The 22,512-nt window shown below is 55.7% G+C and overlaps 1 protein-coding gene across 1 annotated transcript in view; it reads right to left on the bottom strand.

Annotated features, from left to right (window-relative positions):
• ADAMTS13 (ADAM metallopeptidase with thrombospondin type 1 motif 13) overlaps nt 1-22,512 on the bottom strand; it is a 37,028-nt gene that overhangs the window by 10,094 nt on the left and 4,422 nt on the right. Inside the window, exons 7-22 of the mRNA XM_030818114.1 lie at nt 20,614-20,751; nt 19,509-19,671; nt 16,420-16,524; nt 15,579-15,730; nt 15,404-15,467; nt 12,160-12,286; nt 11,221-11,369; nt 10,756-10,876; nt 9,655-9,735; nt 8,574-8,755; nt 6,448-6,583; nt 6,239-6,368; nt 5,417-5,602; nt 3,621-3,810; nt 2,854-2,974; nt 532-661 (exon numbers count right to left, since the gene is read on the bottom strand). Of these exons, the coding sequence (XP_030673974.1) occupies nt 532-661; nt 2,854-2,974; nt 3,621-3,810; nt 5,417-5,602; nt 6,239-6,368; nt 6,448-6,583; nt 8,574-8,755; nt 9,655-9,735; nt 10,756-10,876; nt 11,221-11,369; nt 12,160-12,286; nt 15,404-15,467; nt 15,579-15,730; nt 16,420-16,524; nt 19,509-19,671; nt 20,614-20,751 (2,175 nt within the window). The remainder of the gene's footprint in view (nt 1-531; nt 662-2,853; nt 2,975-3,620; nt 3,811-5,416; nt 5,603-6,238; nt 6,369-6,447; nt 6,584-8,573; nt 8,756-9,654; nt 9,736-10,755; nt 10,877-11,220; nt 11,370-12,159; nt 12,287-15,403; nt 15,468-15,578; nt 15,731-16,419; nt 16,525-19,508; nt 19,672-20,613; nt 20,752-22,512) is intronic.

Raw genomic sequence — 22,512 nt, 5'->3', positions numbered from 1 at the left:
ACGCACCAGCAACCACGTGCGCCCACAGCATCCCAGATCCTGTACAATGTACTTTACATGCATTGCATCTAGCATGCATTTTACACTCATTGCATTTAGCATGTACTTCACATGAATCTAATCCTTTCATTAAACAGCCCCAGTCTTCTGGGGGCACAAAATGACCTGCTCCCACTGGTGAGGACTCTGAGGGTCAAAAGGTCCGGCTTGGAGGTGAGAGAAGAGCCAGGATGCAGATCTAGCACCGTCTCCTTGGGAAGGGGCCCACCTGGCAGGGCAGGGCTCTGGGCTGCAGTCCTCAAAGGGGCTGGGCTGGGGCTCTGGCCCGCACTTGGAGTGAGGCAGGGGGATGGGACGGCCATGGTCCAGCCTCACACAGCGCACAGCCAGTGGCACCTGCCCCCCTCCACAGGTCACCGGGCATGGAGCCAAGGTTCGGGTCTCCCACTTACAGGGAGAAGGCCAGCACTCCGTAGGAGGCTACACCCCAAGGCCAGGCTTCCCCTGCACAGTCTTGCTCCCCTCACTCACCGAGCAGGGCATGGGACAGCCTGGCAGACTTCCCGCCGGCTCCCAGGCTTGCTTGCCAGGCCACACAGCTCCTCCTGGACAGGCACCCTGAGGGCAGAGTCCATGCACAGGAAACGCAGCTCCATCAGGCCTGCGTGGACGAAGCAGAGCCCCAGAGCCCCAAGGGGCAGGCTCAGCAAGGACCGCAGCCCGGGCTCACTGGACAGCTCTAGCACATAAGGCCCACATGGGTTTCAGTCCCAGCTCTGCCACTTACCAGCTGTGTGACCTCAGACAACTGATTTAACCCTCTGAATCTTAGATTTAGAAAAAAAAGATAACGGCATCTACCTTGCAGAGTCATTTATAAAGACTTTTAAAAAGGAAGATAACAAGTGCCTGGCACATAGCAGATACTTGACAAATGGTAGCTGTTATTGTTGATTGAGAGGCATTATAAGAATTGCAATATGGGCCAGGCGCAGTGGCTCACGCCTGTAATCACAGCACTTTGGGAGGCCGAGGCGGGCGGATCACGAGGTCAGGAGTTCGAGATGAGCCTGACCAACATGGTGAAACCCCGTCTCTACTAAAAATACAAAAATTAGCTGGGCGTGGTGGTGTGCACCTGTAATCCCAGCTACTCAGGAGGCTGAGGTGGAGAATCACTCGAACCCGGGAGGCAGAGGTTGCAGTGAGCCGAGATCGCGCCACTGGACTCCAGCCTCGGCGACAGAGCAAGACTCCGTCTCAAAAAAAAGAAAAAAAAAAATCACAATATGAAAATCTCTGATTGTGTCTATCATAAAGATGTTATTAGGGCCAGTTTTCTCAAATCTCTCCTTTAGGAATATCCTCAGAAGAAATAGGCAGGCTCAGTGGCTCATGCCTGTAATCCCAGCACTTTGGGAGGCCAAGGCGGGTGGATCGCCTGAGGTCAGGAGTTTGAGACCAGCGTGGCCATCATGGCGAAACCCCCTAATAAAATAAAATACAAAAAATTAGCCAGGTGTGGTGGCACATACCTGGAGTCCCAGCTGCTCAGGAGGCTGAGGCATGAGAATCATTTGAACATGGGAGGCAGAGGTTGCAGTGAGCCAAGATCGCGCCACTGCACTTCAGCCTGGGCGACAGAGGAAAACTCTAGTCTCAAAAAAAAAAAAAAAGAAAAAGAAAAAAGAAAAAAGAAAAAAAATCTCTTGGTTGGGCACTTGAGCTCCGGAGGCGAAGGTTACAGTGAGCCAAGATCATGCCACTGCACTCCGGCCTCAGCAACAGAATGAGACTCTGTCTCAAAAAGAACAAAAACAAAAACAAAAAAAAAAAACACAGAAATAAAAAGTGTTGGCAAGGATGGGAAGACACTGGAACTCTTATGCACCATTAGTGGAAATGTAAAATGGTGCAGCCACTGGGGAAAATAGTCCAGCAGTTCCACAAAAATTAAACATAGAATTCTCATCTGACCCAGCTACCACACTTCTAGATATACACCCAAAAGAACTGAAAGCAGGAACTCAAACAGATATTTGCACACCCAGGTTCACAGAAGCATTATTCACAATAGCCAAAATGTGGAAGAAAGCCAAGTGTCCACTGATGGATAAATGGATAAACATGTAAAGGATACACTCACAATGGAATCTTTTTCAGCCTTAAGAAGGAAACACTCACACATGCTACAACATGGATGAACTGTGAGGACATCACGCTCAGTGAACACTAGTCACAAAAAGGCAAATGCTATATGATTCCACTTCTACAAGGTCCCTAGAATTGTGGAATTTGGAGACAGAAAGGAGAATGGAGGTTGCCAGGGGCTGCGGAGGGGGAAATGGGAGTTCGTGTTTCACAGGGACAGAGCTCCAGTTTGGGAAACTGGAAAAGTTCTGGAGAGGATGGTGGTGATGGCCGCACAACAATGTGACTGTGCCACTGACCTGCACAGGGAGAAACAGGATGGTAAATTTTATAATATCTGTGTATACTACCATAAAACAAGATTGGGAAAATAGAAGAACGCTGTGTGTCTTAAAGCTAAGGTTTCTCTGCTCGGGTCATCAATTGGGGCCCCCCTGGCTGCTCTGCTGGGGCCATCAGGAACGGCTCTTGTGCCACACTGCCGGGCGTTATTGTCTTTTCCTACCTTTCAGCCAATCAACGCCCACATTTGAAGTGGCTGTCAGCTACTATGCTTAGTCTCCTTGTACATTACCGCGTGTTCCCATATAGTCTGGATTTTCTGCAATCCACCTCAAATGCTTTTTAGAAGGAGGCAAGATGCAAGTGGATAGGAGAGTTACCATGAGTGCTGGTCCCCAGGAGCATCCCGGGGGCCCTCACCTCGCCCGCAGGAGACGGAGCACGGCCCTGCCACAGGGGTCCACACGTGTGCAGCTTGAGCCTTCGTCCTGATGCTGCCCCATGGGGAGGGAGCCTTCTCCCCTGCAGAGGTGGCATCCAGCTGTGGGGAATAGCAACAAGCTGGTGGGTCTGGGACTCCTCTGAGCACCCAGCGACCCCCGGCCCGATCTTCTCAGGAGGCAGCAGAGAGAGCAGGAAGCAGCGTGTGCGCACCAGCGGCTCCCTCCCCTGCTCCCTTGGCAAGATTGGCTCCCCGGTCTCCCAGCGGGTGTCCTTGCTGCACACCCCACCTTTGCAGGCTCCTCAGCAGCATGAGTGCTCACCGTGGGCCTGGCCGAGACCTGGGGACCAAGAGTGGGACATGGGAGTATGCCTGGCCCTGCAATCCCCCCAGCCATGAGGGGCAAGGGTTGCCAGCACCCAGGCCAGAGAGCAAGGCCAGTCAGCCTCCAGCATCTGGACACTGGGCGGGAGCCTGGCGGCATTTCTCTGCACAGCAGCTGCATTATATTCTCCTCAGATGCTTCTCTCAGCCCGGCTTGCAAGGGGAATGGGAGCCTCCCCAGGGGCCCTGAGCCCTCTTTCTAAACTTCTTGTCTGAGCAGGGGTGGCCCTCAGACAGCATTCCCACAGAAGGACAGTGTTCTCGCTCTGGCCTGGAGGACAGTGGCAACGGGTGCTCCTCGTTCTCCCAGCCAGGTAAAGGACTCAACAGCCCCAGCCACCCTCATGCCCAGGGCACTCACATGGCCCCAGCCTAGAGGGCATGACATCCCGACACAGGGCTCAGGGGCAGGCAGCTTCTCATCTACGGAGCCAGGCCCCTCAGTCGCTGGAGCCTCCAGGCCATCTGCCCCCGGCACACAGGTCTCGTTCTCCAAGGCCAGGCCTGCTCCACCAGCTGATGTGCATGGGCTGGGCTCTGACACCTTCCACCTGAGGATGGCATGAGCCAGTCATCAGGCCCTGCCTCTGCCACCCAGGGGAAGGTACAGCCCAGCTGCTAGGGGCAGGGAGGCAGCGGACCTGCTCCCCAACATCCAGGAGCCCAAAGAGGGGCCCCACAGAGAAGTGAAGCTCAGGGTCTCTCCCTGAAGCACTGGGTTCTCCATTCATCAGCCAGCAGGTTCCCATTCAACAAGCACTCGCTGCTCAACAGTCAGGCACCCCACCTGCACCCAGGGTGCAGAGACAGAACCTATCCCTGGCCAGGCACGGTAGCTCACACCTGTAATCTCAGCACTTTAGGAGGCTGAGGTGAGCAGACTGCTTGAGCCCGGGAGTTGGAGTCCAGCCTGGGCAACATGGCAAAACCCTGTTTCCACAAAAAATACAAAAATTAGCGGCCGGGCGCGGTGGCTCACGCTTGTAATCCCAGCACTTTGGGAGGCCGAGGCGGGCGGATCACGAGGTCAGGAGATCGAGACCATGGTGAAACCCCATCTCTACTAAAAATACAAAAAATTAGCCAGGCATGGTGGCGGGCGCCTGTAGTCCCAGCTACTCAGAGAGGCTGAGGCAGGAGAATGGCGTGAACCCGGGAGGCGGAGCTTGCAGTGAGCCGAGATTGCGCCACTGCACTCCAGCCTGGGCGACAGAGCAAGACTCCGTCTCAAAAAAAAAAAAAAAATTAGCTGGGCTTGGTAGCGCACACTTGCTGAGGCAGGAGGTTGCACTGAGCCAAGATCATGCCACTGCATACCAGCCTGGGTGAGAGAACAACTCTTTATTTAAAAAAAAAAAAAAAAGAGAGAACCCATCCCTCCTACCCTCCAGAGGCAGAGGCCAACTTCCAGCCAGGCAATCACTGACTCCATGCACCACAGCAGGTGCAGAGAAACAGGTGCCACATGGAATCGGATCACCAGGTTCAAGGGTGGCCAATGGGTTTCAGTTGTGAGTCAGCCCTGCGCTGGAGTGGCTGCCTGGAGAGCTGTGTTGAGAAGGATTCTGAGGCCCTATCTGGCCTCAGCGGGGAAGAGCGGTGATTGCTTTGTCTGCCACGGATGAGGAGGCGGGGAAAGGAGTCCAGAGCTATGAGTGGGCCACCAATAACCCAGACCAATCCCCTCCCACCAGACACGTCGCAAAACTAAAGCTCACAGAGGAGGGGACTTGCCCTGTCACTCAGCTGGTTAGTGGCAGGGCAGGATGATAAGCCACTGTCAACTTGGACACTGAGGGGATGAGATGCAGCCACGTGGGCACGGGGGAGATGGTGGTGATGAGAAAGTGACATCTCCCACTCTGTTCAGTTTGACCTCATCCTCGAAGCCTCCCCTCCCCAGGCAGGTCGGCATCCCCATTTCAGAGCAGGGGCTTGGAAGCTCACAGAGGGAAACAATGGGCCCAGGCTCTCCTGGGTAGTAAGGAACTCTGACACCGGCACTTAAAACCGCCAGGTGACACTGCCCATCACCCTGGATGGTGAGGCCCTGCCGGAGGCCTCAGGAGGAGGGGATTCTCAGAAAGATGGGGCTCAGCGCAGGGACGAGCTCTGCCAGGGAGGCCCTCTCCCAGCCCCACCTAGCCCTGGGCTCACCTGGCGGGGCAGGGCTGGGGGTTGCAGGTTTCCACCGCCACAGCTGGCTGCTGGGCCCCTGCTCTGCACCGGGCTGGGGGCAATGTCTTCAGGAGGCTGCCCCGGGCCTCCACGCAGCGCACTGGCCGCTCCCGCAGGCCACCCCCACAGGAGACGCTGCATGGGCCGAAGTCTCCCACCGCCCAGCTGAGGAAGGAGACAGAGCGTCGGGACCCTGGCCAGGTCCTAGGCTGGCCTGGGGTGATGGGGTGGCGGGTGCTGATGTACTCCCCTGGTCTGGGACAAGTAATGGGCACTAGGGCCAGCCTAGCCTCTCCAGGTGTTCCCAGGCTGCCGGACAGACGGCTGAGCCTGAGGACACCCGAATCACAGGCTGGTGAGCAGCTGCCCTGTCCTGCACCCAGCAGGGATGGCCTTGTCCCTAACAGTGTGCCCCATCAGGTGTGGTGACAGCCAGGGGCTTTGCACCAGGAGCTCCCCAAGTCTCCCTACAACCCTCCAGGTAGGCAGTCACCTCCATCTCGCCATGAGCACCTGAGCTCAAGAGAGGCCTCGGTGGCCCAGACAAGGTGGCAGCAGGTGTGGGTCCCACTGGGCTGACATTGTCACCATGTCTGCCCCAAGCCTCAGTGTCCTCACCTGCAGAATGGGGGCACTCACAGAGCCCCCCTCGCAGGGCTGTGGTCAGGGGTAATGAGAGCCTGCACAGGAGCAGCTCAGCCCGGCCCTGCCACATGGGCCCCATAGGCCAGGGACAGAGCCCAGCAGCCCCAGCGGAACCCTCTCTCCCCCTTGTAGCTGCGCAGACAGCACCACACTCACTACGGAGGGCAGGGTTCGAGCACGCAGGCCTCTGGCCACGCTGGTGGCTGCTGGCTCCCTTGGCACCGGACAGTCTCCACCAGCTCCTTCCTGGCCTGGTCCAGGCAGCTGTAGTTTACCCAGCGCAGCCCTGGGAGGGAAAAGAGAGGGCTAGGCCGCCTCCCTGCAGGAGCAAGCCGTGCTGTGGGCGAGCCTTCCCCAGGTCTCACCTGCCCCACAGCTCACCGAGCAGGGCCCACGCACAGCGGCCCACACCCAGGCCTGCAGCGGCTTAGGCTGGAAGTAGGTGAAGGTGATGTCTGGGCAGGTGAGGTTGCCATACTCCTCGCCATACCGCCTGTAAACCTGCAGACAAAGAGCTTCAGGCCTTGTCCAGTGGGTTCCCTGAGGGTCACTGTCATGGCCACCTCCCCTGGGAAGCCTTCCAACTTCTTCTTGCATCCCTATTATCTTTCGTTCAGCAAGCAATCACTGGCCAGGCACGGTAGTTCATGCCTGTAAACCCAAAACTTTGGGAGCCTGAGGCAGGCAGATCACTTGAGCCCAGGAATTTCAGAGCAGCCTGGGCAACATAGTGAGACTCCATCTCTATAAAAAAGTTAAAAAATTAGCTGGGCATGGTGGCACATGCCTGTAGTCCCAGCTACTTGGGAGGCTGAGGTGGGAGGATCACTTGAGCCCAGGAGGTCGAGGCTGCAGTGAGCTGTGATAGTGCCACTGTACTCCAGCCTGGGCAACAGTGAGACCCTCTCTCAAAAAACAACAAAGATAAAAATAACAACAAGCAATCACCAACACTGACCTGTACCAGGCTCTGGGGATAGCACAGTGCACAGGACACTGGCTGAGCTGCAAGGAGCTCTCAATGGGTTGGGATAGGGGGCTGGGGGAGGTAATTACCAAGTCATTAGTGGGTTACGGGATAGGGTATTTGGGCAGCACAGAGAAGGTTCCCTAAGCTGGCTGAGGAGAGGATAAAGTGCAGTGGAGGAGGCAGGCCCACCTTAGGCTAGGCTAAGGAGCCCAAGAAGGGCTAGGGCAGGGCCAGCACAGAAAGTGCTTCTGGAGCCAGAGCTGAGGCCAGTAGGATTGGCAGGAAGAATCTGGATCCCTGGGGACCTGTGGCCGGCTACTGGCTTGGGCCTGGCCCAGAGAGCACTGGGAAGAATTTCAGCAGGTTCCTGGGCCTAAGGCTCTTCAGGAGGGTAACTGGGTCCTGTGCCCAAGACCAGCCCAAGAAAGAGGCCAGCCTGGAGGCCAGAGCCCAGGGCGAGGTGACATTCCGCACCTGCCCCCTCGATGCCCACATCTGGCCAGTGCCGCAAGCCTGTGTTGGTTACGGTGCAGTTTCTCAGGCCCAACACAGGGAAGTTCTGATTCAGGGAATATGCAGAGGACCCGGGAATCTGCTTTTTTACACACTGCAGAGGATGATGGGAGAGCCACTCAGCAGCCAGCATCTGGAGACAATGTCCCAGGCAAGGGGAGGGGAGGAAGGGAGCCATATCAGGGGAAGGGAAGGGATAAGCCGCTCACAGGGGCTTGCTCTGACCCGGCCTGGCCTGATCTGGGGGAGGCCCTGCTGTCTCTGGCTGCTGTAGGGGCAGAGGACGCTGCTGGAGCAGCGAGCAGGGGCCACTGAGACTGGGCCCCTCTCCCAAGGTTCTCAGGTCTGTTTCAGCCTGCACTTATGTCTCTCCACCCTCCACGTGCCTTCCTCAGCAAAGCACCAATCGGGACATACATGGGCGAGCACACGTCACTGAGGACACTCCTGAACAAGGCCTTCCGGTTCCCACACACACTGCACCAAAGAAGCAGTGAGAGCCAGCATCCATTCTCAGCTTCCTCGGCACCAAGGCCTGCTCTCCAGATGCCACTGCACCTGCGTCCATGCCTTCATCTCCCCACAAACCCACACAGTAGGACCTTCCTTCATCCCTCCCACACTGACACTGTTCCCTCAGCCATACGCTTCCTTCCCTGCTTGGCCTAGCAATATCTGCTCATCTGACACCTCGGCTCCATCACTCTTTCCCAGGGAGCCCCGGACCCCTGCATTGGGCCCTCCAACCTTACCTGATCCCAGAACTGCAGGGCCTTCTCCCACAGGCTCTGGGCACAGGCACATTTGGATATTTGTGGGACCCTAAGCCCCTGGAGGAGCTACCTACATTTTGCCTAGCACAGGCCCCAACACATAGTGGGTCCCCTGTAAGTGACTGCTGAATGAATAAATGAAAGAATCAGGGAATGGATAGATGGACAAACGAGCAAGCAGCCATAGCCCCCAAAAAGAAGCCCCCACTGGCCTCCCCCAGGCTCTCCTGCCGACCTGGATCTCAGCATCTCCCTGGAGGGGTCCCCAGATGCGGATCTCCTCCAGGCGGGGCAGCCGGTCCTCGGTGAGGGCCACTCTGTACTCGACACGGCCATCCTCCAGAAGGGAGGGGTAGGTGGTGTTAGGGGAGATGCTCGTCTTCCCAGCCACGACGTAGCGCCCTCCGATCCTCACCGCTGTCGGGGAACCAGCCCTGTTAGCCATGTGGAGCTGAGCACCCATCCTCCTCACAGGCACATGTCAGTGACTCTCCTTCCCGGGGTCCCCAGCCCCACTCTAAGGAGCCGCAGGCATCTGAGCCAGAGGCTTCCCCACAGCGGAGGCTCTGTGCCTCTTTCCACAACCTGGTAAGTGCCATGACCAAGTGCACTCACGCACAGAACTCGACAGACTCAGGGCTCAGGGACCCCATGGCAAGTGCCAGCAACCAAGGCTTCAAAGGTTAGGTGCAGGCACACTCCAGAAAGAAAGACCCACTGTGGCCCTCAATAGCAAAGAAGCGGGCCTTGCCCAAAGAGAAGTCCGGCCTTTGCTGTTGGCTTCCAAGAGGAAACACAGGTCACACCAGGCAGAAGTGTCCTCCTTTAGGGCAGAGGCTGGCTGTACCAGAAAGACCAACTATGTGATTTAGGATATGGGCTTTGGGTCACCAAGAGACTGAGAGTATCCACCTGGCCAATTAGTCAATCATGTCTTTGCACTCAAACCCCAGGAAAAACTCTCAACTCCCACTCAGTGGGCTTTCTGTGTGGGCAATACTCCATGCATATGGCCACACTCCAATGCTAGAAGGGTGTCACATCCCTGAGACATCAGGCCTCCTGTTTGGACCCTCCCAGACTCTGCCTACATCTCTTCCCTTGGACAATTCTAAACTGTGTCCTTCCAGAAAGAGCCACAGCCATGTGCCACAGCTCTCAGCTCTGGGAGTCTTCCTAGTCAATTATCAAGCCTGAGGGTGGTTTGGGGAACCCCCTGAACTTGTGGGTGATGTCAGAAGTGAGGGCATCTTGGCGACAGTGCTCTGCACCTTTGCAGTCTAGCTAACTGGGTGGGAGTCCTCCAGTCAACTCACCCAAGTGTGTGAAGAGAGGCCTGTGGTTGGCAATGTAGACACTGGTCAGGTTGGGGGTAACCGTCAGAAATGTGACATATTCTAGAAAGAAGAAAAGAAGAAGAGATGCGTGGACCTCATGGCCACCGCACCACAGACAAAGGGAGCTGATCTTAGCTGGTCGGGAAAAATTGAACAATGCCATGGGGCTGGCTCCAGCAGCAGTGAGTACCCTGTCATGGGGGCAATTAAAAGCAGGCCGGAGGACAACCTGCCAAGGCTCTGCCCTGGCTGGGAGAAGGGACCAGGGCCAAGGTTCTCCAGCACAGTGGGGCATGCCAGAGGGAGGCAGGGCTCAAGTCTCTGCTCTCCATAGAAGCACTGGCATTTGCAAATGATTTTTGATCTCGTATATACACCAAAGTCAAAGATTTTCCAAGTGTAACTACCATCCCTCTCATTCACTTGTGTCCCTCTCGGTGCGATTTCTTGAGCAGGAGAGAAGAGGGTAGCTGCCACAGAATGCACAATGTCTGTACTTTGTTTTTTTTTTGTTTGTTTGTTTTTTTTTTGAGACAGTGTCTCACTCTGTTGCCCAGGCTGGAGTGCAGAGGGATCTCGGCTCACTGCAACCTCTGCCTCCCAGGTTCAAGCAATTCTCCTGCCTCAGCCTCTTGAGTAGCTAGGACTACAGGCGCCCGCCACCATGCCCAGCTAATTTTTGTATTTTTAGTAGAGATGGGGTTTCACCATATTGGCCAGGCTGGTCTTGAACTCCCGACTACAGGTGATCCACCCGCCTCAGCCTCCCAAAGTGCTGGGATTACAGGTGTGAGCCACTGCGCCCGGCCAATGTCTGTATTTTTTTTTTGCAGCTCACAGCTACAGTGAGTGACCATTACTGAGGCACCACAGTCCAAGCAGCATTAAGGCCAAAATCTGAGTCTGCCACAGGAGGGTGTGGAAGTGGAAGAGGGAGACACTGACACCACAGGAGGCATCCAGGGCTGAGTGAGTGTGCAGGCTCTGTGACCTGAGCAGCCCCCTGCACCAAGGCTCTGGGCTGTGGCCGTCTTGGAGGCTGGGGGAAGCCCAGCCTCTGCCCCGAGGGAGGCCACCTACCTCTCGCTCTGCCAGCTGTGAAAGAGCCCTTCTGTGGGCTGCACGTGCTGTTGTCCCCACCACACACCTGGCACGCGTCCTGTACCTGCTGGGAGTCCATCCTGCCGTCACAGCCAAATGTCTATGTAAAGGGAAGGACAGAGGGCCAGTGTCACTGGAGGGTGCCTCAATGACACTGCAGCCCTACCAGCTCTGAGATTCTGGGATCCGCAAAACCAGCAACACTTCTGTAGCACCCCACCATCTACACAGGAAGCAAGCTTAGAGGGCTCAGTGACTTGCCCAAGGTCACACTGCAGCCCTTAACCCAGGCTGACTCCAAGTCCAGATCCTTCTCCCCAGCACCACTCCCCTGTAGACTGCACTGCAGCTCCATCAGGGCCAGCATCCACCGACCTGCCCCCAGGAGCCTTCCGATAGGACAGGTAGGCCCCAGGGCCATCGCCAATGTCCACACATGCCTACCCTGCAGCTGCCTGACACGCACAGGCTCAGGGTCCCGTCCTCCCGGGGGCCACTTGGCATACACCGGGTCCCATCAAGGAAGCTGTCTCCACGCTTCATGATGAAGCTCTCGCCAACGGCCCGGCACATGTGTCTGCACAGAGCATCCCCTAGGAGGGCAGAGTGAATAAGGGGGTCCTGAACCAAGCAGGAGGGGCAAGCCCCCCAGCCCCCACCCAGCTTCATCCTTTGCATCTGGGGCAACGGTTTCTATCTTCCCCCCATCCTACCTCCTACGGCAATAATCCTAATCACAGTCCTAATCTAATCTCATCACTAATGGTATTGAATTATGAACCAAGGCTGGGCGCAATGGTTCATGCCTGTAATCCCAGAACTTTGGGAAGCCAAGGCAGGCGGATTACCTGACGTCAGGAGTTCAAAACCAGCCTAGCCAACATGGCAAAACCCCATCTCTACTAAAAATACAAAAAAATGAGCCAGCGTGGTGGTGCAAGCCTGTAGTCCCAGCTACTCAGGAGGCTGAAGGGCAAGAATCCCTTGAATCCCAGAGGCGGAGGTTACAGTGAGCTGAGATCATGCCACTGCACTCCAGCCTGGGCAACAGAGCAAGACTCTCTCTCAAAAAAAAAGAATCATGAACCAAAGAACACAGTTGGCATTTTCCGATTATCTCCCTGAATCCTTGTAACGCCCAGGGATGGACTTACTGCTATTATCTCCATTTCACAGATGGGAAATTGAGACTCAGATGGGATGTCGGTGCCTGATCTACCAGTGAGGCCTGGCCACTATGTGATTCATGGTCTGTGGGATGCCAGAGCCTGAACCACTTTCCCCAGTGCTGGAGGGATAGTAGGCCAACCCCCCATGACTCTGCCCTGTCCGAGGGTCTCCAGGGCTGGCTCCTCCCCCCACCCCACACTTTGCAGGCCCCACCTTGGCTGTGTGGTACAGCAGCACCCCAGCGGTAGAAGGAGGCGCCGCCAGGGGAGGAGTGCAGCGGCTGGCCATCGGTCCTGGCGCACTGTTCCGACATGAACTCCAGCTGGGTCTTCTCGCAGGCCTGGCCAGGAGGAGGCAGAGGACAGGCAGAGGAGGGGGATGGTGGCGGGGTGGGGAGGGGCAGTGTTGTCACTGGGAGACTGCATGGCACCCTACAGTATGGAATCAAGATGTGGGTGTGGCCTCAGCTCCAGGCCATGCCTCGGTTCCCTGCTCTGTAAACTGGGGTGACAAAAGTGCCTGCCTCTCTCTATTGATGGGAAAACTCCGGGGAATCTGTAAAGAACACAGGGCAGCAACGAAGAAGAAAGCCGGGAAAGAGCATTACGCTCAGAGCCTCTGCTTCCAAGGCCTGAACTCAATGAAACAGGGACGGGGATGTGTATTCTTCAGGTAGTGCAGAGGCACTACCTAGAGGCAGGTAACCAAAGCATGGAGCAAAGACCTCACCACCGGAGTCTCTGCACTCAGGCAGGCGCCTTGGACTTTTATGGGCTGACAGAAGATAATCGGAGCTGACACCCTGGACGGCCACACTGACCACACTGCCTCCATGAAATCCCACCATCCTGTGCTCCAGCCAAAGACCCTCCCCTCGCGGGCTGGGGAGGTCTTGGTGGTCCATTTGGAAAAGGAGGAAAGGGAAGGTCTCACCACATGCAGAACTGTAATACAGCCAGGGACAAACTCACACCCAGGGCCATCGAAGCAGGGGACAGAATTTAACTCAATGTAAAAAGAATCTTTCTACCATTTCATACCACCAAGATGGCCAAAATCAAAAAACAGAAAACAGGCCGGGCGCCATGGCTCACGCTTGTAATCCCAGCACTTTGGGAGGCTGAGGTGGGTGGATCACCTGGGGTGGGAGTTCAAGACCAGCCTGGCCAACATGACAAAACGCCATCTCTATTAGAAAAAAGAAAAAAGAAAAGAAAAAACAACAACAGAAAACAACAAATGCTGCGGCAGATGTGAGGAAACTGGAACCCTCACACGATGCTGGTGGGAATGTGAAACAGTTCAGGCACTGTGGAAAATGGTTTGGCAGTTTCTTTAAAAGTCAAACAGGCCGGGCGCGGTGGCTCACGCCTGTAATCTCAGCCCTTTGAGAGGCCGAGGCAGGCGGATCACGAAGTCAGGAGATCAAGACCATCCTGGCTAACACGGTGAAACCCCGCCTCTACTAAAAATACAAAAAAAAATTAGCTGGGCGTGGTGGTGGGCACCTGTAGTCCCAGCTATTCAGGAGGCTGAGGCAGGAGAATGGCGTGAACCCGGGAGGCGGAGCTTACAGTGAGCCGAGATCACGCCACCGCACTCCATCCTGGGCAACAGAGCGAGACTCCATCTCTAAAAAAAATAAATAAATAATAAAAAGTAAAAAATTAAAAAAAAAGTCAAACATAGGCCGGGAGCGGTGGCTCACGCCTGTAATCCCAACACTTTGGGAGGCCGAGGCGGGCAGATCACCTGAGGTCACGAGATCCAGACCATCCTGGCTGACGTGGTGGAAACTCCATCTCTACTAAAAATACAAAAACTTAGCCAGGTATGGTGGCACGTGCCTGTAATCCCAGCTACTCCAGAGGGTGAGGCAGGAGAATTGCTTGAACCCAGGAGGCGAAGGTTGCAGTGAGCTGAGATTGTACCACTGCACTCCAGCCTGGCAACAGAGCAAGACTCTGTCTCAAAAAAAAGTCAAACATACAATTCCCATATGATCCAGTAACTCTGCTCTTCAGCATACTGCCAAAAGAATTGAAAACAGGGATTCAAACACGTACAAGCACATTCGCAGCGGCTCTGTTCACAGGAGCCAAAAGGTGAAAACAACTCAGATGTCCATCAGCAGACGACTAGATGAAAATGTGGTCTATCCCTGAAGTGGAATATGATTCAGCCAGAAAGAGGAATGAGGCGCTGACAAGGCTACAACACAGGTGAGCCTTGGGGACGTGCCACTGGGGGAGGAAGGCAGGCAGGAAGCGCACCTGTTGTCTGGCCCCAGGTACGTGGCAGGTCCAGAACAGGTCAATACACAGAGACAGAAGGGAAACCAATGGCCACCAAGTGGTGGAGGGGAAATGGGGAGTGACAGCCTACCATACGGGGTTTACTCCAGAGTACTCCAGAGTACTGGAAACGTTCTGAAACTAGATAGAGGCAGTACTTGCACAACCTTGTGAATGTACTGAAGGCCACTGAGTTGCCACTTTAAAATGCTTGATTTCATGCTACATGAATGTCACCTCAATTTATAAATAAAAGACTCCTTCAGCCAGGCGGGGTGGCTCACACCTGTAATCCCAGCACTTTGGGAGGCCGAGCAGGCGGATCACGAGGTCAGGAGATCAAGGCCATCCTGGCTAACACAGTGAAACCCCGTCTCTACTAAAAATACAAAAAATTAGCTGGGCGTGGTGGCAGGCACCTGTAGTCCCAGCTACTCAGGAGACTGAGGCAGAAGAATCGCTTGAACCCAGGAGGCGGAGGTTGCAGTGAGCTGAGATAGCACCACTGCACTCCAGCCTGGGTGACAGGGAGAGACTCTGTCTAAAAAAATTAAAATAATATAAAAAAAATTCCTTTGCAGCCATGCAGCAGTGCACTGTATTCCTAGTGGGGAGGTTCTCCCTGCAGAGATGTGCTCTGGAGGGCAAAGTGACACTCAGGAGGGAGGCGGGACACTTCAGGGGCTCTGTGGGCATCAGCAGGACTGGCCTGGTTTACAAACTGGGGTCCCAATGTCCTTCTCTCTCTTTTCTTAATTTTTGTATTTTTTTTGAGACAGAGTCTTGCTCTGTCGCCCGGGCTAGAGTGCAATGGCCCAATCTCGACTCACTGCAACCTCCACCTCCTGGGTTCAAGTGATTCTCCTGCCTCAGCTTCCCGAGTAGCTGGGACTACAGGCGCCCACCACCACACCCGGCTAATTTTTGTATTTTCTGTACAGACAGAATTTCACCATGTTGGCCAGGCTGGTCTTGAACTCCTGACCTCAGGTGATCCACCCACCTTGGCCTCCCAAAGTGCTGGGATTACAGGCGTAAGCCACCTCACCTGGCCCCAGTGTCCTTCTCAAATGTGTCCTGGTGTGAACCACAGATGGTCACTTTGGCTCCCCCAGGGCCCGGTGCCACCAGCTGCCCCCTCCTACCCCAGGAAGCAGGCCTACCTGAGTGTTGCACATCTCAGCCTGGAGGTCAGCACCAACACATGCACGCCCCCCAAAGGCAGGTCTGAAAATGCCCAGGAGACAGGAGGGTGAGACAGGAGGGTGACCACTGCCTTCAACTAGGGACTGTGGTGTGGCCACCCTCCCTGACAGAAGAGCACCCTCCCTTTGGTACCTGGGGTTGTTGCACTGCCGCCTCCTGGTGACCACACCTCCTCCGCAGGAGCGGGAGCAAGGACTTTGGGGACTCCAGCTAGACCAGCGCCCATGCACTGCTGCTATGGGGGTCAGCTCCACCAGGGAGCGGCAGCGACCCTTGGAGCACCACTGCAAGGCAAGGATGGCTTCATCTCCCATCCCACAGTGACCCCACCACAGGGACCCCCAACACACACAGAGAGTCCCCCAACATACTCAAGGATCCCCAACACACACAGGGACCCCACCCACAGCAACCCCCAAACACACACAAGGAACTCACCCATAGGGATCCCCCAACACACAGGGATCTCCAACACACACAGAGACCCCCCAACACACACAGGTACCCCAGCCACATGGATCCCCCAGACCCACAGGGATCCCCCAACACCCAGAGACTCCCCAACATACACATAGAACCCCCAGGGACCCCTCAACACACAGGGATCCTCCAACACACACACAAGGACCCCACCCACAGGGACTCTACACTCACAGGGACCCCTTACACAGGGATCCCACCCTGAGACGCCCCATATCCACAAGGACCTTCACACAGGGACCCCACCCAAAGGAACCCCACACCCATGGGCACCCCCCATACAAACAGGCAGCCCACACTCCCATTCTGCATGGGAGCAAATGCTAAAGGAAAGAGGTCAGACCAGCAACCCAAAAGACGGTCCCCAAGGCCAACTCCAAGACTCTCTGCCCCATACTGGTCCTGCCTCCCGACCTAGGAATAGGGCAGCCTGGCTGGAGGCACCCACGTGCACGTGCTCACAGGAGCCCGCTCATTCACTCTTGGCTCTGACCTTCTCCACGCCACATTCTGTCCCGTCCAGGAGAGGAACAAGGAGGCGGCTGCAGCTGCTTTGGTCCAGCGGGTCTGTGTGGCAGGAGAGGGCCTGGCACATATCCTAGGACGGTGGACAGGTGGCGAGTTCAGGGGCCACCAGGTCCTTCTAGGTCAGTGTCCAACCTTAACTGTCCCTCCCAGACTGCAGGACACATTGACACAGCCCTCAGAGGACAAGGCATGACCGACCCATCAATGGGGAACCGGGACCATGACCAGGTCCTGTCACACTTTTGGGGGCCCATGGAAATGTGGTTTTTGTGTCTTTTTTCTTTTTTTCTTTCTTAACTTGTCACTGACTTGAAGCTCAGGAGGGAAATGTTTTAATTTCTTTTTCTTTCTTTTTTTTTTCAGACGGTTTCGCTCTTGTTTCCCAGGCTGGAGTGTAATGGCGTGATCTTGGCTCACCTCAACCTCTGCCTCCTGGGTTCAAGCAATTCTCCTACTTCAGCCTTCCGAGTAGCTGGGATTACAGGCATGCGCCACCATGCCTGGCTAATTTTTTGTATTTTTAGTGCAGATGGCGTTTCTCCATGTTGGTCAGGCTGGTCTCGAACTCCCGACCTCAGGTGATCCGCCTGCCTTGGCCTCCCAAAGTGCTGGGATTACAGGCGTGAGCCACCACACCTGGCCTAATTTCTTTTAAAATCAGAAGAAAAAGGCAGCCGGGCGCGGTGGCTCACGCTTGCAATCCCAGCACTTTGGGAGGCCGAGGCGGGCGGATCACGAGGTCAGGAGATCGAGACCACGGTGAAACCCCGTCTCTACTAAAAATACAAAATATTAGCCGGGCGTGATGGCGGGTGCCTGTAGTCCCAGCTACTCGGAGAGGCTTAGGCAGGAGAATGGCGTGAACCCGGGAAGCGGAGCTTGCAGTGAGCCGAGATTGCGCCACTGCACTCCAGCCTGGGCAACGGAGCGAGACTCCGTCTCAAAAAAAAAAAAAAAAAAAAAAAAAAGAAGAAAAAAGGCCAGGCACGGTGGCTCACTCCTATAATCCCAGCAATTTGGGAGGCCAAGGTGGGCAAATCATGAGGTCAGGAGATCGAGACCATCCTGGCTAACACAGTGAAACCCCATCTCTACTAAAAATACAAAAAATTAGCCAGGTATAGTGGCGGGCACCTGTAGTGCCAGCTATTCACGAGGCTGACGCAGGAGAATGGCTTGAACCCTGAAGGCAGAGCTTGCAGTGAGCCAAGATTGCGCCACTGCACTCCAGCCTGGGTGACAGAGCAAGACTCCATCTCAAAATAAATAAATAAATAAAATAAAATCAGAAGAAAAAAATGAACTAGGCTGGGTGTGGTGGCTTATCCTGTAATCCCAGCACTTTGGGAAGCCAAGGTGGGCGGATCACCTGAGGTCAGGAATTCGAGACCAGCCTGGCCAACATGATGAAACCCTGTCTCTACTAAAAAATACAAAACTTAGCTGGGCATGGTGGCACATGCCTGTAGTCCCAGCTACTAGGGAGGCATAGGCCTGGGAATCGCTTGAACCTGGGAGGCGGAGGGTGCAGTAAGCCAAGATTGTGCCACTGCACTCCAGCCTGGGTGACAGAGTGAGACTCGGTCTCAAAAAAAAAAAAAAAAAAAGAAAGAAAGAAAAAAGAAAAAATGAACTTCCAGGTCAAAATTAATGTTGTAATATATAATATTAACAGATTTGCTGGTCAGGCGTGGGTGGTAGCTCATGTCTGTAATCCCAGTGCTTTGGGATGCCAAGGTGGGAGGATGGCTTGAGGCCAGGAGTCCTAGACCAGCCTAGGTAACAAAGGGAGACTCCATCTCTACAAAAAATTTAAAAATTAGCTGGGCATTGTGGCATGTACCTGTAGTCCCAGCTACTCCAAGGCTGAGGTGAGAGGATCGCTTGTGCCCAAGAGGTTGAGGCAACGGTGAGCTATGATTGTGCTACTACACTCCACCCTGGGCAACAGAACGAGGCCCTGTCTCAAAAGAAGAAAAAAAAAATTAGCCAGGCCTGGTGGCGGACGCCTGTAGTCCCAGCTACTCGGGAGGCTGAGGCAGGAGAATGGTGTGAACCTGGTAGGCAGAGCTTGCAGTGAGCCGAGATCGCGCCACTGCACTCCAGCCTGGGAGACAGAGTGAGACTCCGTCTCAAAAAAAAAAAAAAAGGAAAAAAAAAAAGACTTGTATTTATAGTAACACATAAAACTTTGCATATTGTATAAGAATATTAAAATATAATTCTCAATTTTTTTGTGGAGGAAGGGGCCCATCAAGGCAAAAGTGCCTGGAGCCCATGAATGTCCTATGCAATTCTGCGAGGAAGTCTGTCTTTTGGGGTGCCTGCTCTCCTTCATCTCCCCTCCCACTACCAGCCCCACCTCTGCTGTGGGTTCAGTTTGGAGGCCACTTCCTCCAGGAAGCCCTCCAGGCTGACTCCAGCCACAATAGATGGGGAAGTCCTTGGTAACTGTTTAAGATTGGTGTCCTCACTCAGCCAGGAGTCCTTGGGCACAGGGGCTCTCCCAGGACTAGCTACATAATTTGTGGGGCCCAGTTAAACAAAAATGTTGGGGCTTTTGTTCAAACATTTTAAATAATTAATTTTTTTTTTTTTTGAGGCAAAGTCTCGCTCTGTCGCCCAGGCTGGAGTGCAGTGGCGAGATCTCAGCTCACTGCAAGCTCCGCCTCCCGGGTTCATGGCATTCTCCTGCCTCAGCCTCCCAAGTAGCTGGGACTATAGGCGCCCGCCACCATGCCCGGCTAATTTTTTGTATTTTCAGTAGAGACGGGGTTTCACCGTGTTAGCCAGGATGGTCTCGATCTCCTGACCTCGTGATCCGCCCACCTCGGCCTCCCAAAGTGCTGGGATTACAGGCGTGAGCCACCGCGCCCGGCCATTTTAAATAATTTCTAGAGGCCACAGACAGCACTAAACTAAGCCGCCCTGGCTTAGTACCTCAGCCTAGCACAGGCACCCAGCAGGTTCTCACGATGCACGTTTGGGGGGACGTGAGCTGGGTGATGCGGAGGGACCTCATGGCCAATACCAGGCCACCGCCGGCAGACTCACCGGGTGCTCCCTGGCGAAGGTGCAGGCGACAGCCTTGGGGCCGAAGGCCACGCGGCACTGCTCGTTGGCGCTGTAGTAGAGGCCAGGCTGCGCCTCCGGTGGGCGCCCCGCGGACCCGGGCTGAGGCCGCGGCGGGTCCCACACGCAGCGCGCCCGTCCTGCGCTGCGACAAGGCCCGGCTCAGTCTCGGGGTGTAACCGAGAGGAGGCGGGACAGAGGAGTGGGCACGAGGATGGAAGCGTTTGGAAGCGTGGCCTTTTGTGAGTGGGAACAGGAGTTCTCGGCCCGCGCCCCCCAGCAGGAGCCGGCTCTTGGCTGGGACCAAGACTAAGCAGAGGGAGCGGCGACGGAGGGACGGGTCAGAGTGGGATGGAGCAGATGCAGGTTAAGCCCGGGAGCGGTGCGGTCGGCGGGAAGGGGACGCAGGGATACATGTACGCGGGCGGGGGAGATAGGGGTGTGGGGCTGATGGAGCGTGGAGAGTGGACGGAGGGGTCGGAGCGGGTGGAGGCAGACGAAGGGTAAGGGGGTGAAGTGAGGGGGTGGGCGCAGGAACGGGGTGGGTGCAGGGGGCTGAGATGGAGGGGTGGACGGAGGAGGGTAGGATGCAGGGGTGGGTGTAGGCAAGTGGGACAGAACGAGGGAGTGGATGTGGAGTCAGGGGGCGGGATGGGGGTGGACGGAGGGGTGCGTGCCCAGATTGGCTGGAACGAAAATGTGGGCGCAAGGCGGCGAGGGAGGACGCAGGGGCGGGCGCAGGGAGGGGGTGGAACGGAGCGGTGGGCGAAGGGTTGGACAGAGGGGTGGCCGCAGAGGGTGGGACAGCACGGGGGGAGGTGCAGGGGGTGGGGCAGGTGGGTGGGACGGGGGGTGGGTGCAGGGGTTGGGACGGAGGGGTGCGCGCAGGGGGTGGGCGGAGGAGTGGGCGCAGCGGGGTGGGACGGAGGGGTGGGCGCGGGGTTGGACGGAGGGGTGGGTTGGATGGAGGGGTGGGACAGGAAGGAGGGCTGAATGCGGAGTGGGGACGGACGTAGGGAGGGGTGGCGCGGGCGGCCCAGCGGGCTGGCCGGAGGCTCGCGCGCCCCTCCCGCGGGGCGGCCGCTACCTGAGCAGGCTCAGCAGCTGCCGGCGGCTGCAGGGGGACCAGGCGAGGCCGGCGCGGGGCGCGGCGCCGTCCGAAGCCATCACGTGTCCGCTGGGGCCGCAGCCGCTGCGGGGCGCGCCGTCGTGCTCCAGGCCGAAGCTGGTCGGGGGGCGGGGAGTTGCGCTAAGGCGGCCGGCGGAGGCGGAGGCGGGGGCGGGGGCGGGGGCGGGATCGGGGTCGGCGAGTCAGGGGCCCTGCGCCCTAGTGCCGCAGCGCCAGCGAGTTTTCCGATCCGGGTCGACCCCTGACGCCGCCATCTGCTAACCGGGCGCAGTGCAGAGGGCCCCCGTGCGGCCTACCTCAGTTTCCCCCAGAAGGGAGCGCTAGCCCAGCAGGGTGGCTCTCGCATCTTTTGCTAATAAGTATCAAAAGTCTTTAAAAATGTGCAAGCCACATTAATTCATGGTGGTAGGAGTCTGTGGGGAGGTGGGGACTGGCCGGGGCCTTGAAGGGCTGCTCTGGGGATTGTTTACATGGATGTGTTGAGCGTGAAATTCACCTACAGTGAGGAAAGCACGATTTTAAAGTTCAGTTAAAACGTGCTTGCCCTTGGCCATTGTTTGCATTCCTAGGCCAGGAAGGTGAACCGTTTCCAAACTGTCACAACAGAGCTTGCTTTCCCCAAAGCGGAACTGATGGAGGACTGCTAATGGGGTGGGAGAGGCCAGGCACCGACCGGTGAGGTAGGAGATGGACTCCACTCTGGAGGCCCCGCTTGGACACTGGACCAGAGGACTAGCTAAAACAGGGAGGGGTGGGAAGCCCCTTTCCATAAGACACGCCCACCAGTGTGCCATGCCAGTTTGCCATTGCCATGGCAAAACCCAGAAGTTACTGCCCCTTTTCCATGACGAAAACCCAGAAGTTACTGCCCTTTTTCTAGAAATTTCTGCATAATCTGGCCCCTTAATTTGCATATAATTAGAAGTGGGTATAACTAGGACTGCAGCCCTGCCTTTGAGCTACTCTTTTGGGCACAGTGTCTATGGGGTAGCTTGGCTTCAAAAGGGATATGCTGTGCTGTATACAGTCACAGGGCTGTACACACTGCCGCATCAATCAAGGTTGCTGTCTAACACTACCTGCTCACTCTTGAATACTTTCCTGGGTGAAGCCAAGAACTAAGCCCCAGTTTGGGGGCTCACGTGTTCTGCATCACAGGAGCAGAAGGGAACTATGCTCCCTCTGAGGGAGAAGGAGCCCTGCCTTGTCCCACACCCAGGAACCCTGCCTCAACCTTCCCAGGCTCAGAGGGGTTGAAAAGGGTCAGGTGGGGGTTGGTGGGCAAGGAACGTGGAAATTCACTTTTTACTTTAGAAATCTCTGCACTGTTTGAATTTTTACAACAATTGGGTATTATTTTCATACTTAAAAAAACTAAAGAAATGAAAAGAAACCCATCACTCTAGGTAAATGGTTATAGGTAGGAGTGAAGGTTTGCCCACAAGAATGCATAATGTTCACAACAGGAAGACGTGTTCAGACAGCCTAGACATCCAAGAAGAGGGGACTGATTAAATAAATTATGGTGCACACCTGTAAGAGACCTGGGATAATGTTTGGGATATATTATTACATAAAGAACAGGTAAATCCTGCACTCACCCTAGGAAGAAAAAAGAAAGGCTGGATGCAGTGGCTCTCGCCTGTAATCCCAGCACTTTGGGAGACCAAGGCGGGCGGATCACCTGAGGTTGGGAGTTCGAGACCAGCCTGACCAACATGGAGAAACCCCATCTCTACTAAAAATACAAAATTAGCTGGGCATGGTGGCACATGCCTGTAATCCCAGCTACTTGGGAGGCTGAGGTGGGAGAATCACTTGAACCCAGGAGGCGGAGGTTGCAATGAGCTGAGATCA

Source organism: Nomascus leucogenys, chromosome 8 (genome assembly GCF_006542625.1).
Source record: "Nomascus leucogenys isolate Asia chromosome 8, Asia_NLE_v1, whole genome shotgun sequence".
NCBI lineage: Eukaryota > Metazoa > Chordata > Mammalia > Primates > Hylobatidae > Nomascus > Nomascus leucogenys.
The sequence above is the reverse complement of the archived record's forward strand: the minus strand, read 5'-3'. Positions and strand labels throughout refer to the sequence as shown.